The following is an 11,916-nucleotide window of genomic DNA, read 5'->3' as shown; positions in this document are numbered from 1 at the left end:
GTGCCCTACACAGGGACAGGAGTTGGATTCAATGATCCTGATGGGTCCCTTCCAACTCAGCATGTTCTATGATTCTATGAAAAAGTATCACAAAGAACTTTTCTTTAAATAATCTTGCAGGCTAACCCAGAGCTGCTGTTGTAAACAGGAGTCAATTTGTAGCATTTCCCAGAAAGCAGACAATCCCTGGTTGTAAGCCAGAGGTTCTGGACAGTGACTTACATCAGCTTTTGCAGACACTCTGTGGCTGACAGGAAACACTTGTCTTTGATAAGGGACCTCCTCTGCAAGGGAGACAAAGAGTTGTGCCTCTGTCAGAACATCTCTGAGAGCCACCACACGGCTCCTCAATGCTGCACCCAAAATGAGCATGTTAGGCAAATTAAAGCTGTTGTGTACAGTGTCACTCTGAGCACAGATGGCCTTGAAACACCACGGAGCAGAGCATTTCAAAGGGATCTGAAGGAGTCTGCTCTGGAGCCAGGCTGGGAGAGTTGGAGTGTTCAGCCTGGAGAAGAGAAGGCTCCAGGGAGACCTGAGAGCACCTTCCAGTGCCTGAAGGGGCTCCAGGAAAGCTGAGGAGGGGATTTTCATGAGAGACAGCAGTGATAGGACAAGGGGTAATGGTTTCAAACTGAAAGAGGGGAGATTTAGGATAGACATTAGGAAGAAATTATTTAGTGTGAGGGTGGTGAGACACTGGCACAGGTTGCCCAGAGATGCTGTGGCTGCCCTATCCCTGGCAGTGTTCAAGGCCAGGTTAGATGAGGTTTTGTGCAACCTGGTCTGGTGGGAGGTGTCCCTGCTCATGGCAGGGAGGTTGGAACCTGATGATCTTAAAGGTTCCTTCCAACATTCACCATTCTATGATTCTGTGCAGAGCTGACATTCCCATTCCTGGAAACTCATATGCAGTAGCAACAGATAATAACTAACCAACACATGTCATGGAGCTCTGACTTCTGAGAATGTTGTGCCCTGTGGTTACTTAGGTGAAGATCCATCATTAGCCAGCACCAACATGTAGCCTCTGCTGTTCACTAACACACCAAAGTTACCTCTCTGAGTTATTTGGACATCAGGAAAAATATCTACACTGAAAGGGCTGACAAGCCCTGGCCCAGGCTGTCCAGGGTAGTGGTGGACTCCTCATCCCTAAAGGGATTTTGAAGCCTTGTAGAGGTTTTGGGACATGGGTCAGTGGTGGGCCTGGCAGCACTGGGTTGAGGGTTGGACTTGGTAATCTTAATGGTCTTTTCCAACCAAAACAAATCTATGATTTAATTTCGTACCTGGTTGGTTGTCAGGGTGAGATCTTTCAGAGGCCAGAGGTGTCTAAAAGAAGATTACAAAGAGATTTAGAAGGTGTCCATATATTAACTCCATCCTAAGTCAGTCCTGACTGATTTTGTCTCCTTACTCAAGATGACACTAAAATCTGTGGGGCTGTTTACTCCTCTTTACACTGCTACAGGAAGCATTCATAGCTTAGACTCATTGACCTGAGTGTAGGGTTTGTTCTACTCACAGGTGCTCCTGTATTAATCAGTGGAGAGTTTTGACACTTTTATATTCAGTTCCTCTCACTGAGTTTAGACTGAATCAAGTTGAGACTCTGGGTCTTGTGCTACTCTGTTTAAGCTCTAGAACTGCAGCTGATGCTGGGTTAGAAAAGCTCACATGCTTCTCAAGTCTGAGTCATGGATCCTCAAGTATCACTTCCAAAGATGGATCAAGCTGCAAGGAATAGATGAAGGAATTATCTGACTCCACAGCTTTTCCTCGATCTTGAGACTACACCTACATTGCTACAGCAGATACCATTGGATGGACTATAGCCCTTCCTCAGATATATTTATAAACTGTCTGATTGGTCCTGAGCTGGAGCAAACCATATTTTTTGAGAGCTAGAAAAGAAGATCTTTGCTAAAGAAAAATGAAAATGAGCACAGGTAACAGCAGCTTTCCAGTAGTCAATGCTGGCCTTCTGGACAGTATTGCAGGGGCTCCACAACAGGACTTCTTCTAGAAGACCTGGAAAAACTTCAGTGCTACAGCCAAGGATGGACTCAGAAATGGGTTCTATGTCCTTTCCTCCTGTGCCATCAGAGCTCTCCCTGGCTGCTGCTTTCCTAGCAGCTGTCATGGGGCTACATCCTGGGATGAAATAATGTCACTTACTTCTGCACTTCCAGAAACTCTAGCAGCTTGATGTCGGGAAACAGACTTAGGTCCACGATCCCTTGGCAGTAGAGGTCATCTTCTCTTTCATGATAGAGCATGTAGAGCATGAAAAGCTCGGGGTAGAAGCAGGGCAAGATCAGTGGCAGGACCACACTGAAAGCCTTCTGGTCACTGTGGCAGAGAAGAGCAAAGCAGAGTCCCGCAGTGAGACTTATAACCTTGGTACTACCAAGAGCCACACAGGACAGAATGGAGAAGGCAGCTTCTGAGACTGGTGTCAGAACTAGCCTTGTTCTCCCCTCCTTCCTCCACCTTTGAGCTCAAAGTCACAGTGGGATGGTAGTGACACACATAACACACTCATGTGTGTTCCCACAAGCTGAAGATCTGAGTGTGTCTTCTGCTATAGGACAGGACAGGGCATTATGTTGTTTCTCAACAAGATCTCCTCAGTCACTGAAAGAAACCTGCAGCACCAGACACTTATCTCCAGCTGCTCTTTTTGAGCTGTTTTGGTAAAGCACTGGTTGTTTCTTAAGGAAGAAAGACCCAATCCCTTCAGAAAAAGCTTTTTCCAGCTGCTCACCATTCCAGCAACCTCTTGGCTTCATTCAGCCCACGTGTGGGTGGCTGCAGATTACAGCAAAGAGGATCCAGACCAAATGGGGACAGCTGAACAAAGATGTCTCTTCCCACCCCCAAAACCCCTAAACCTGGATCTCCCACAACTATTCCCACCTTCTTATTCTAGGAACATCATGTCTCCTACCTCTTCTGCCACATTTCACTCACTGTACTCCTTCAGCCAGACTGGTCTGTCTCTCAGTACCAGTATGGAAGTCACCATTCCCACAATGAACAACTTCCTGTAACTAATGCAAAGCAAATGGTAGCACTGGGGCTACAGTCTCACACACAACCATGGTACTGCCCAGGAGCTGGTGTGGGTAATCCTGCAAGGCTGTGTCCCACACACCTCCAGCTCACCACTCCATTCTGCTCCAGAACATGATTAGAAGTTGCCCTCATATTTCAACTACTGGAAGCTTTGCACTCAGAGAGAAGTGTGGGCACTAAACCCAACTTAAATCTGACTTAAATGGACTAATACAATCAGTTCAGCACTTCATACACTTTAGAAGACACCCCATAAGCACAAGGAGTTTAAAATGAAACAACCAGTGGTGACACATACCTTGTCTCTCCATCTACACACTTTACTGGCTGTTGGCCTTTCTGTTCCAGTGCCAGATGGAGCAAACCCCTAGAAGAGGAGAAGAACCAAGGTTTAGTTCCCTCTGCTCTTTTTTTCTTTGGAGAGTAATTTGTTATTCACAAGTGAGGAGCTCTGCTGCCCCAGCACCAAGTGGGGTACCAGTAAAACCCTCTCATCCCTGCTATGTTGTTTTGGTATTAAATTTTTACTATTCCAGGGCTTTCTCATACAAAAGACACCAGGAATTGATAAGGGTTTCAAAACCTTCATAGCTTCTGAGGAGTAGGGTGATCACTCTGGAAATCCCAACTGTGGTCTGCATTGAGCATCATCTCCTTATATTCCCACTCAAGGGACATGAGGTTTTAGGACCTGTCATACCAACCAATTCTCTAACCTATGAACATCAGAGGGTGTTCATACTCTGAAAAGTAGCTTGGGGTTGTCTTGACATTTCCAAGGCAAAATTTCATAATCTTAAAATGGACATTAGGGAGAGGTCAATTGTTTTAGTGTAGTATTAACCTTTGACACTTAACCAGGGTCACAGAAAAGCCAGGTGGGTCTCCTGCCACACACTGCACCTGAAAGGCCTTGAGATATGAAGCAAGCTTTCCAAGGCATGCACTGGCCTCAGAAACACCTTCACATGAACCAATGCTCAGGTCATCAGCCCTCTCCTCCTCTTCATGAACAGATCCCTCTGCAGATGAACTGAATCAAACCAAACTTGTTCCCAGCAGCTCTGTTGCTGTTCCCAGGCTGCTCCAGGACAGAGAACCCCCCACCCCAGAGCTGGCAGCCTTCCTCCAGCACACAAGTCTACACTGATAACACAGCTTTTATTCAATCTGTTCTTTTTAAGGCAGTCCCTCCTCCAAGGGCAGCCAGAGGCAGAGCTCCCTACCTCTGCCTACCCTGGCTTTTCTTGCAGCTTCTGCTAAAAGACATTCAAGCAGCAACAGGACCCCAATCACACCTTTGATCCAGTCCTTACGTACCCACAGGCACAACCACACAACTGAACAACCTCATTTTAGAGTCACAACCCACACCAGCTGAGCCTCAACAACTGCTTAGGCTGCATGTTCTGAACTCCTGTGGAGTTGAGGCATGTGGAGCTTCAGCTATTTTTCCTTCAGACACAGGTGCTGCCCAGCACTGCTCTGTGCCCTGGTGCACTTTGCTGGCCTTGCTACTTCATCAGGTTTCTTGCTCATCACTGTGCATATCTAAATCAATCTACTGCAGGCAACAACTCATTGAGCTGCCATAACTCAGTGAGATTTAGGTCACATTAACACCCTTGTGTCAGGTTCTGAGTAAGGGGCATTACAAAAGTTTCCTGGGTCCATATGTTGCCAATAACTCTTAGTCCGGCACCATTCTGAAGCAACTCCCCCAAGAAACATGAAGTAAAGCAGCCCTGTCACCTGAAAAAAAATGATCCCAATGGTTTACTCCACAATCCCTCTGTGTTCATACCCATTGGAAGGGCTCAGAGGGCTTGACTTACTGGTAAAACTCCCAGATTTTCTTTGCATAGTACTTGACTTCCTCTTGTGCCATAGTCAGCAAGTGTCTGTTGGCCCCAATCCCAGAATATGTTGCCTGAAAAGCTATCATCAAGGCCTTCAGCAGCTTTCCCAGTGGGTGCAGGGAAGATTTCAATGCCTGCATGAGAGAAGAAAATTAAATTTTGCAAGTCAGCCCTTGCCATTAATAGAGGATAACACTGAAAGGCCACCCAGCCTTCTCTTGTCAGCAAAGGAGAGCCAGCCTGGAGCTAATCACCTAGAATTTGAGCCTATTTTTGCTGCCACAAGCCCATTCTTCTTCCAATATCAGGCAGGAATATGCTTTGTAGGATTGCTGTTCTGGTGAGATTTGCTGTGATATTCAAGAGGTGCTTCAGGGAAGCTGAAGGGCAAGGCTGGCTGAGTGAACAACAACCCAGGGTGCCTGGAAGTTTATTAATCATTTCCAGTACCTGGGAATCCCCTGAGTCAGTTTGAGAAGCTTTACCATCACTTCCCAGCCTGTCTGGTTGGACACAAAGTGAGTGTCCAAAAAGCATGAAGGGTAACCCTCTTCACCAGCACAGGTATTCACACACAATTTAGAGAAGACTCATGAAGTCACTGGCAATGTTGTATGTGCAAAAAAAGAGAAAGAAAGCCATGAAAAATTACTACCAACTGTGCCCACGTCTGGTGGCCACATGTGGATCATTATGGTTTTAAACTTTACCTTCTCTAAATAACTCTGCAGTGACTCCAGGCCCTGGTGCTGGACAAGCTCTTCAAGAATATCTTCTATCTTCCAGGATACATCCTCAGTCCCCCTGAGAAATGAGAAGTGAGAAAGGAAAATCACAGAGTGAAGCCCTGGGATAAGTCCCAATTAGTGCTGCAGGTGGATGCCAAGGGAACAGTGAGACTATTGGAATTTTTCTCTGCCCTTTTCAGTGGAATTGCCCCACCTGCCCAGCTTACAGCACCTGGGATTATCTAAATTCATTGCTTTCAACTCCTCTTGCAACTAGCCTGGGGTGTGTCCTGCACATGGTTGTCTTATCTATTTTAGACTTTTTCATAGGGGGAGATGAGTTTGCTCTGCATCCACTGCTGATGTCACTAGGCCACCCTCTAATACAAGAGGAGCCAGGGATGGCTGGGTCACATGCAGATGCTGGCATTTAATCAAATTCATTCCATGCAAATTTTCACTTACAAGAATCAGTCTCAACATCACAACCTTCAAAGCCACCTTCCTCTCTCATGAGTGGAAACACCTGGACAGTGTTTGGGTTCATAACATCAATAAATGACAAACCCTACTGAAAACTATCTTCTCTCCACCAACAGGGTCCTCTATGTGTGGGGGGTGTGCAATAATACTCCTACCTTTGGCAGAAAAGATACTCTTGGGATTTCCTCAGCTCCTTGCTTGTTTGTATGTGGAACCCCATGAAAGACTCCTCTGTTTCTTCTCTGCAGCCAGAATGGATGAAATCCAGGAACTGGTCATAGATTCCCTTCCATCTCTTCTCCACTGGAAACTCCTCGAGGCCCAGCTGACTGCAAAACACAACCTGGCATCAGGTTTTTCTGTGTCCCTCCTCAATCATTTCAGACTTCACCTTCAAATATGAAAGATTCTCCAGAATTGAGTATTAACAGAAGAACTATGGGAGCAGAGAAAGATGCCACTGTCTAACTGGTAATTCAGTGAGGGGCAATTCAAGTTTATTGTCCTGACAATTAGGTGCTTTGGGTGAAGAAAAATTCATGGTGTGTGGAACATAAATGAGCTGAATCTTTGGTGGGCTACTGATAACAAGACTTTCTGCTCCACTTCTGGATGTTTCTAAATATAGCTTTGTTATTTCAACTGAAAGCCTGCAGAAAATACTGAGAGCAAGAAGAGAGTTGAGCAACAACCACCAGTAGCTACTGCTGTATGAAGAACACAGGAAACAGGAGATGTTTCTGCAACACAGATACTGTGATGGACTACAAGTGTTTTGAAGAGGAAATTGAACTAGATTTTGCAAGAGGAATTCGTCTCAGAGGACAGGCAGCTGTTTTTCCCATTGAGACTCAGCTGGGTTAAACTGGCTGAGCTCAGGCCCTCCAGCCTGGCAACCAGCACCTCCCTCTGCAGGGTTCAGCCCTGAGGATAAGAGAGATGTAGCCTGATAACTTCAGCTCAAATTCAAGGCCAGGCTGGATGAGGCTTGGATGCAACCTGATGTAGTGTGAGGTGTCCCTGATGATCTTTAAGGTCCCTTCCAATCCTAAGCATTTTATGATTCTAAGATACTTCTAACTGTATTCACACCATCTCCTGCCAAGCTTTTACCCAGGCTCCATAGCCTTCCTCCCCATAGATCACTACCCAATCCAATTTCTTCATAGTTTCATAGGCTGTGCTTCACTCCTTGATCTTTGCCTCTAAAAGCTGTGTAGATGTGGTACTGAGGGACATGGTTTAGTGGTGGACTTGGCAGTACTGAGTTAACAGTTGGACTTAAAGGTCTTTTCCAACCATCAATCATTTTCCAAATGATTCTATGATTCTATAAATGCATGTGTGCACACTGCAAAAATCACTGAAAATGTGAAGCCTCCAAGGCTCTCTTCAGTCAGAGGATGGAAGTATCTCTGGGTGGATGGAAGTATCTCTGGGTAGATGGGGGCAGGATGGGAGTAGAACATCTGTTTCCTGCATCCTACAGGACATTAGATTAAATGACACATTTGTGCTCTCTTTTCCTCCTCCTCTCCTTATGTATCAACCAATTTTTAGATCAGCTCCCCAGCAAAGATTGCCTTGATCCCTATGGGGACTGATCCAGTGCTCTTCTAGGTAGTCAAAACAAGCCACAACCCAAGAAGTCAGCTCTTGGTGCTCACGCTTTGGTTATCCTGTCATCCAGCTGCTCATTGGATGTGTTCAGGATGCCATGTGTCTGGAGGCCTTGGCCTGATTTGTTAGTGAAGGTTCCCTCCAGAATGAAGCCATTGGCAAAGGACAACTTGCCCTGCAACAGAGAAATAAAGAGTTATTTTGTGCTCGTTGGTGAGAGGAAACAAGCTGGACCCAGATCTCAAATTCTCTTTTCAGCAGAGCCAGCTCTTGAAACTTTGACTCAGAAGAACTTCCAGCAGGGAGATGTACATGTTCAGCACCCAAAGCAACAGTGTCATTAAAGTGGCCATCACAGGAGGAAAGAGGTCCTTGCTATTAAATGACACACATTGTCTTCTGGAGGGGAAAAACTGTCACAAGCACAGGGTAAAATATTTGCATTGTGCTTTACAAATCCTATATTTACAAATACTATGGAGTTTTAAGATGTTCTGGCTTAAGTTTGACAACAAACCTAGAATGAAGACCTAAAATTTCAATTTCTCCTCTGGTTTTCCTCTGCTTGTTAAAACCACAAGCAAGTTTGCCCTCACAAGTAGAAGGAATCATATGATATTTACCATAAACACTTTCAAACAGTTTGCTGCTACCAAGAAAAACCTTAAATTCTCTGAGGCAAATACAGAAGACATGCAGTAGCTTGACTCAAACTTAGAAGTTTTAATTAAATAAAAGCCAAAGCCAAACAATATTGTAACTAGTCTGGTTTTGAACACGAGCCTGGAATCCTCACTGCTAATAGCAGGAGGCAATCCATTTCAGATAAAGAACAGATTTATCTAGACTAACCACTCAACAAAAACATTAATTTTGGAGGAAGCTGCACCTAAACACAACAATCAGTCTCTTCAAAATCCACCCTGAGTCTTCTAGCTGAAGAAGAAAGATGATGACAAACTCATCCTTCCATGATAATGACAGGGTTCACTTGCAATTGGTAAAAGTGTTTCTTTTGACATCAACTTGGCCTGATATAACCACCCACTTCCTGTCCAGCTCATCACAGATTTCTGTCACAGGCTGGAGGACTGCTTTTTCCCTGCAATGTGACACTTTATGAACATTTTGGACCAGATACATCTGTTAAAAACCAACCACAAAATGTTGATCATGTCAGTGCAGTGTCCAGATTGCAAAATTTAGCAAGATCCCTCAGCTACATTAGCATCTCTGTCATGTTAGTGAAGTGCTGCTACTGCAACCCTGCTTTATACATCATTTCCTGTGTTTTCAACCACTTCAAAGCCTAAAGCTTTTGTTCTAAGAACACAAAAGCATCCCAACTGCAGCTGTGAAGCACAGCCAAAAATGTCCCACAAACAATAACAAAAAAAACCCCAAACCCAAACTCTTAATGTAAACCAAACAATAAAAACAAACAATGCACAAAGCCCCCACCTACTTGAAGTGTCTCAGCTCCAGCTTTCCTTCTGTGAATGAGGCAGGAAAATGTTATTTTCTGGGGGAGCAAGGGCAGTGGAGCAGGAGGTTATGAAATTGGGAAATGAATCCACCAGCCTTTCTGGTAAGCAAACAACTGCACAGAAAAGGTGAGATGAAGGAAGTGCTCACCTTGCCAACAAATGTTAGATCTTCTGTGAAGTTCCCTTCGTAGACAGAGTCATCTTCCAAGAGCAGAATCCCAGAACCCTACATTTGAAAGCAGCAGCAGTGAATTCATGACATTACATTTCTACTTGCTCAAGTTCATGTAGAAACAGCCACTGGCTTGGACTATTTACGGGCTATGGAAACGGAGAAACTTTCTGAAAGCCCAACATATCAGTGCAATGCTCAAGAGAAAAACAAGGAGGTGTTCTGGACATCATAGAGTCATAGCATGGTTTGGGCTGGAAGGGACCTTAAAGATCATCCAGTCACAACCCCCCTGCACGGGCAGGGACACCTGCCAGCAGCCCAGGCTGCTCCAAGCCCCATCCAACCTGCCCTTCAACACTGCCAGGGATGGGGCAGCCACAGCTTCTCTGGGCAACCTGGGCCAGGGTCTCACCACCCTTACAGCAAAAAATTCCTTCCTATATCTAATCTCAATCTCATCACTTTCAGCTTAAAACCATTCCTTCTTGGCCTATCACTCCATGAGCTCATAAATATTCCCTCTCCAGCTTTCCTGGAGCCCCTTCAGGCACAGGAGATAACCCAGCAGGGATCCCAGCACAGACAAGTACTGGGTAGTGGGGAGGCAACACTACTATTATATTAATTTCCTTAGAACAAGGAATAAAAGGCAGGCTCCTGTTCTAAGACCTGCCAGACAGGTCAAACTCATAGTCCTTCCAATCCTCTGACCTTTAGGTGACTGTAGCCAATTGTGTCATTCTTTGCAAGATGATTAAGGGAAGAGAGGAAGGCAGCTGCTGGGCAGCAGTAGCTTTGTCCCTTGCTCTGCAGTAAATGGGGCTTTAATGAGCTGCTCCTGAGCATTCAGAAAATCCCTCATTCCATCACCTCCCAACTCCCAGGGCTGCTGAGAGCAACACAGGATTCAGGGAAAGGGTATACCAAGGACAGACACAGGATCCTTTATATGAAAGGGGGAAGATTCTTCCCATTGGGGCTTAGACCACAGCCTGGGCCTGAAGGTTTGTACCCATACCAGCCAGAAAATGTGGTCACTTTTAGAGCTGTAGCTCATTTTCCACTGGAATGGTTTTCTCGATGCAAAACGCCCTTTCTGGCAAAAATAAAAGGTTTCCAAGGGAAGCTTCTTGGCCATACCCATTTTCCACTAGGAAAACTGAAGTGACTTCTCCCCACCCGGAAGCCTTGTGAAGTTCAAGGAGCCTTTGGCAGCTGGCAGACCAAAAGACAACTTTATTTTGGTTCCTTGTAGGTGGAGTTTTTACGGAAATCCCTTCCGACAAAGTTTCCATGCTCAACGTTTTGCCCTCATTTGGTGAGTGGGGAAGGGGTTGTTTGTTTGGTTTTTTTTTAATGCATATTTTTCAGGAGAAGAGGTGTTTTTCTTTCCAAGCCAGTCCTAACAATTTCAATCCCTTTTGCTTTCCCCGCCACCTTCAAAACTTTCAATGAGCTGGACAGTCAAGTTGTCACAGGTAGGCTCAGATGGGACAGGTAAAGACTTAATGATCTCAAAAATAGATTAATATCATATATAACTGCACAGCACTTCATTTGAGTCCTGGTCTCTAATTCTGATCTGATTGTTAGTTGAACAGCCAGATCTAACATCTCAGAGCATGAACAAGGAGAAGGGACAGTCACATCTAGTTCCTACCTGCACCTCAGGAAGGTGATAGGAAACAAGATTTCATCTAGACCTCGTTTTTCCAAAGTATTATTGTGGTAACATATAAATGCTTAAGATTTCTTGCTTTCTATTTACCCTTAAAGGTTAATTATGAAGTGAAATCTTAATCTTGCCCTTGATAGGGAATTCCAGGTCTCACCAATCTAGAGAGTCCACTGAAAGTGGGTACTCACCACCATTTTATCAGCATGAAATGTTCTTTGATAGCAGACACCTGACTGGGTTACTACGATGCCTTGCCCATGTTTGTGATCATCAAGCCATGTCCCTATGTATCTCTCCCCTCTGGAATGCAACAGAAAATAAATTATGAGGTTTTTCCCTGTTTTGTTAGACCTTAGTCAATTTGATGTACAATTATATGATACATTTGATCTATTGAGGCTAGTTTTACCTGATATAATGCTCTATGCAATGCTCTGTGCAGCACGAGTGTCAGATGGTACTGCACAAACCCCATTCCTAGAATGCTGCCCCAGAAGTTCAAACCTTACAGCAGAGGTTTAACATATTCCCCCCTCATCCCCAAGTCTTCCCATCAAAACGTGAAGCTTTACCCCTGCCAGAGGGACAAAACTGTCAGGCAACTAAAGCCAGCTCTGATCTATACCAGCCTTACCTATCTTTGTCTTCCCAGACTCCGTATCCATTCTTCTTGTCGTTTTCCCACTGTCCTGTGTATTTAAAAGGTCTCTCAGCTGAGAGGTTCTCCAGGATCCCAAACCCCTGACGCACGTTGTCTTTAAAGTAACCTTTGTAGACCATATCATTCCCATATCTGCAGGGAAAG

General features: G+C 45.0%; 1 protein-coding gene across 1 annotated transcript in view; it reads right to left on the bottom strand.

Moving 5' to 3' along the window:
- ALS2CL (ALS2 C-terminal like) overlaps positions 1 to 11,916 on the bottom strand; it is a 31,967-nt gene that overhangs the window by 2,986 nt on the left and 17,065 nt on the right. Inside the window, exons 12-22 of the mRNA XM_010003051.1 lie at positions 11,746 to 11,904; positions 11,300 to 11,411; positions 9,407 to 9,484; positions 7,819 to 7,946; positions 6,307 to 6,480; positions 5,651 to 5,744; positions 4,917 to 5,074; positions 3,380 to 3,448; positions 2,182 to 2,355; positions 1,293 to 1,335; positions 223 to 284 (exon numbers count right to left, since the gene is read on the bottom strand). Coding sequence (XP_010001353.1) covers positions 223 to 284; positions 1,293 to 1,335; positions 2,182 to 2,355; positions 3,380 to 3,448; positions 4,917 to 5,074; positions 5,651 to 5,744; positions 6,307 to 6,480; positions 7,819 to 7,946; positions 9,407 to 9,484; positions 11,300 to 11,411; positions 11,746 to 11,904 — 1,251 coding nt within the window. The remainder of the gene's footprint in view (positions 1 to 222; positions 285 to 1,292; positions 1,336 to 2,181; positions 2,356 to 3,379; positions 3,449 to 4,916; positions 5,075 to 5,650; positions 5,745 to 6,306; positions 6,481 to 7,818; positions 7,947 to 9,406; positions 9,485 to 11,299; positions 11,412 to 11,745; positions 11,905 to 11,916) is intronic.

This window comes from Chaetura pelagica, unplaced genomic scaffold, assembly GCF_000747805.2.
Source record: "Chaetura pelagica isolate M959 unplaced genomic scaffold, ChaPel_1.0 scaffold87, whole genome shotgun sequence".
NCBI classification, from domain to species: Eukaryota; Metazoa; Chordata; class Aves; order Apodiformes; family Apodidae; genus Chaetura; species Chaetura pelagica.
Note: the sequence above shows the minus strand (reverse complement) of the source record. Positions and strands in the feature narration are given on the sequence as shown.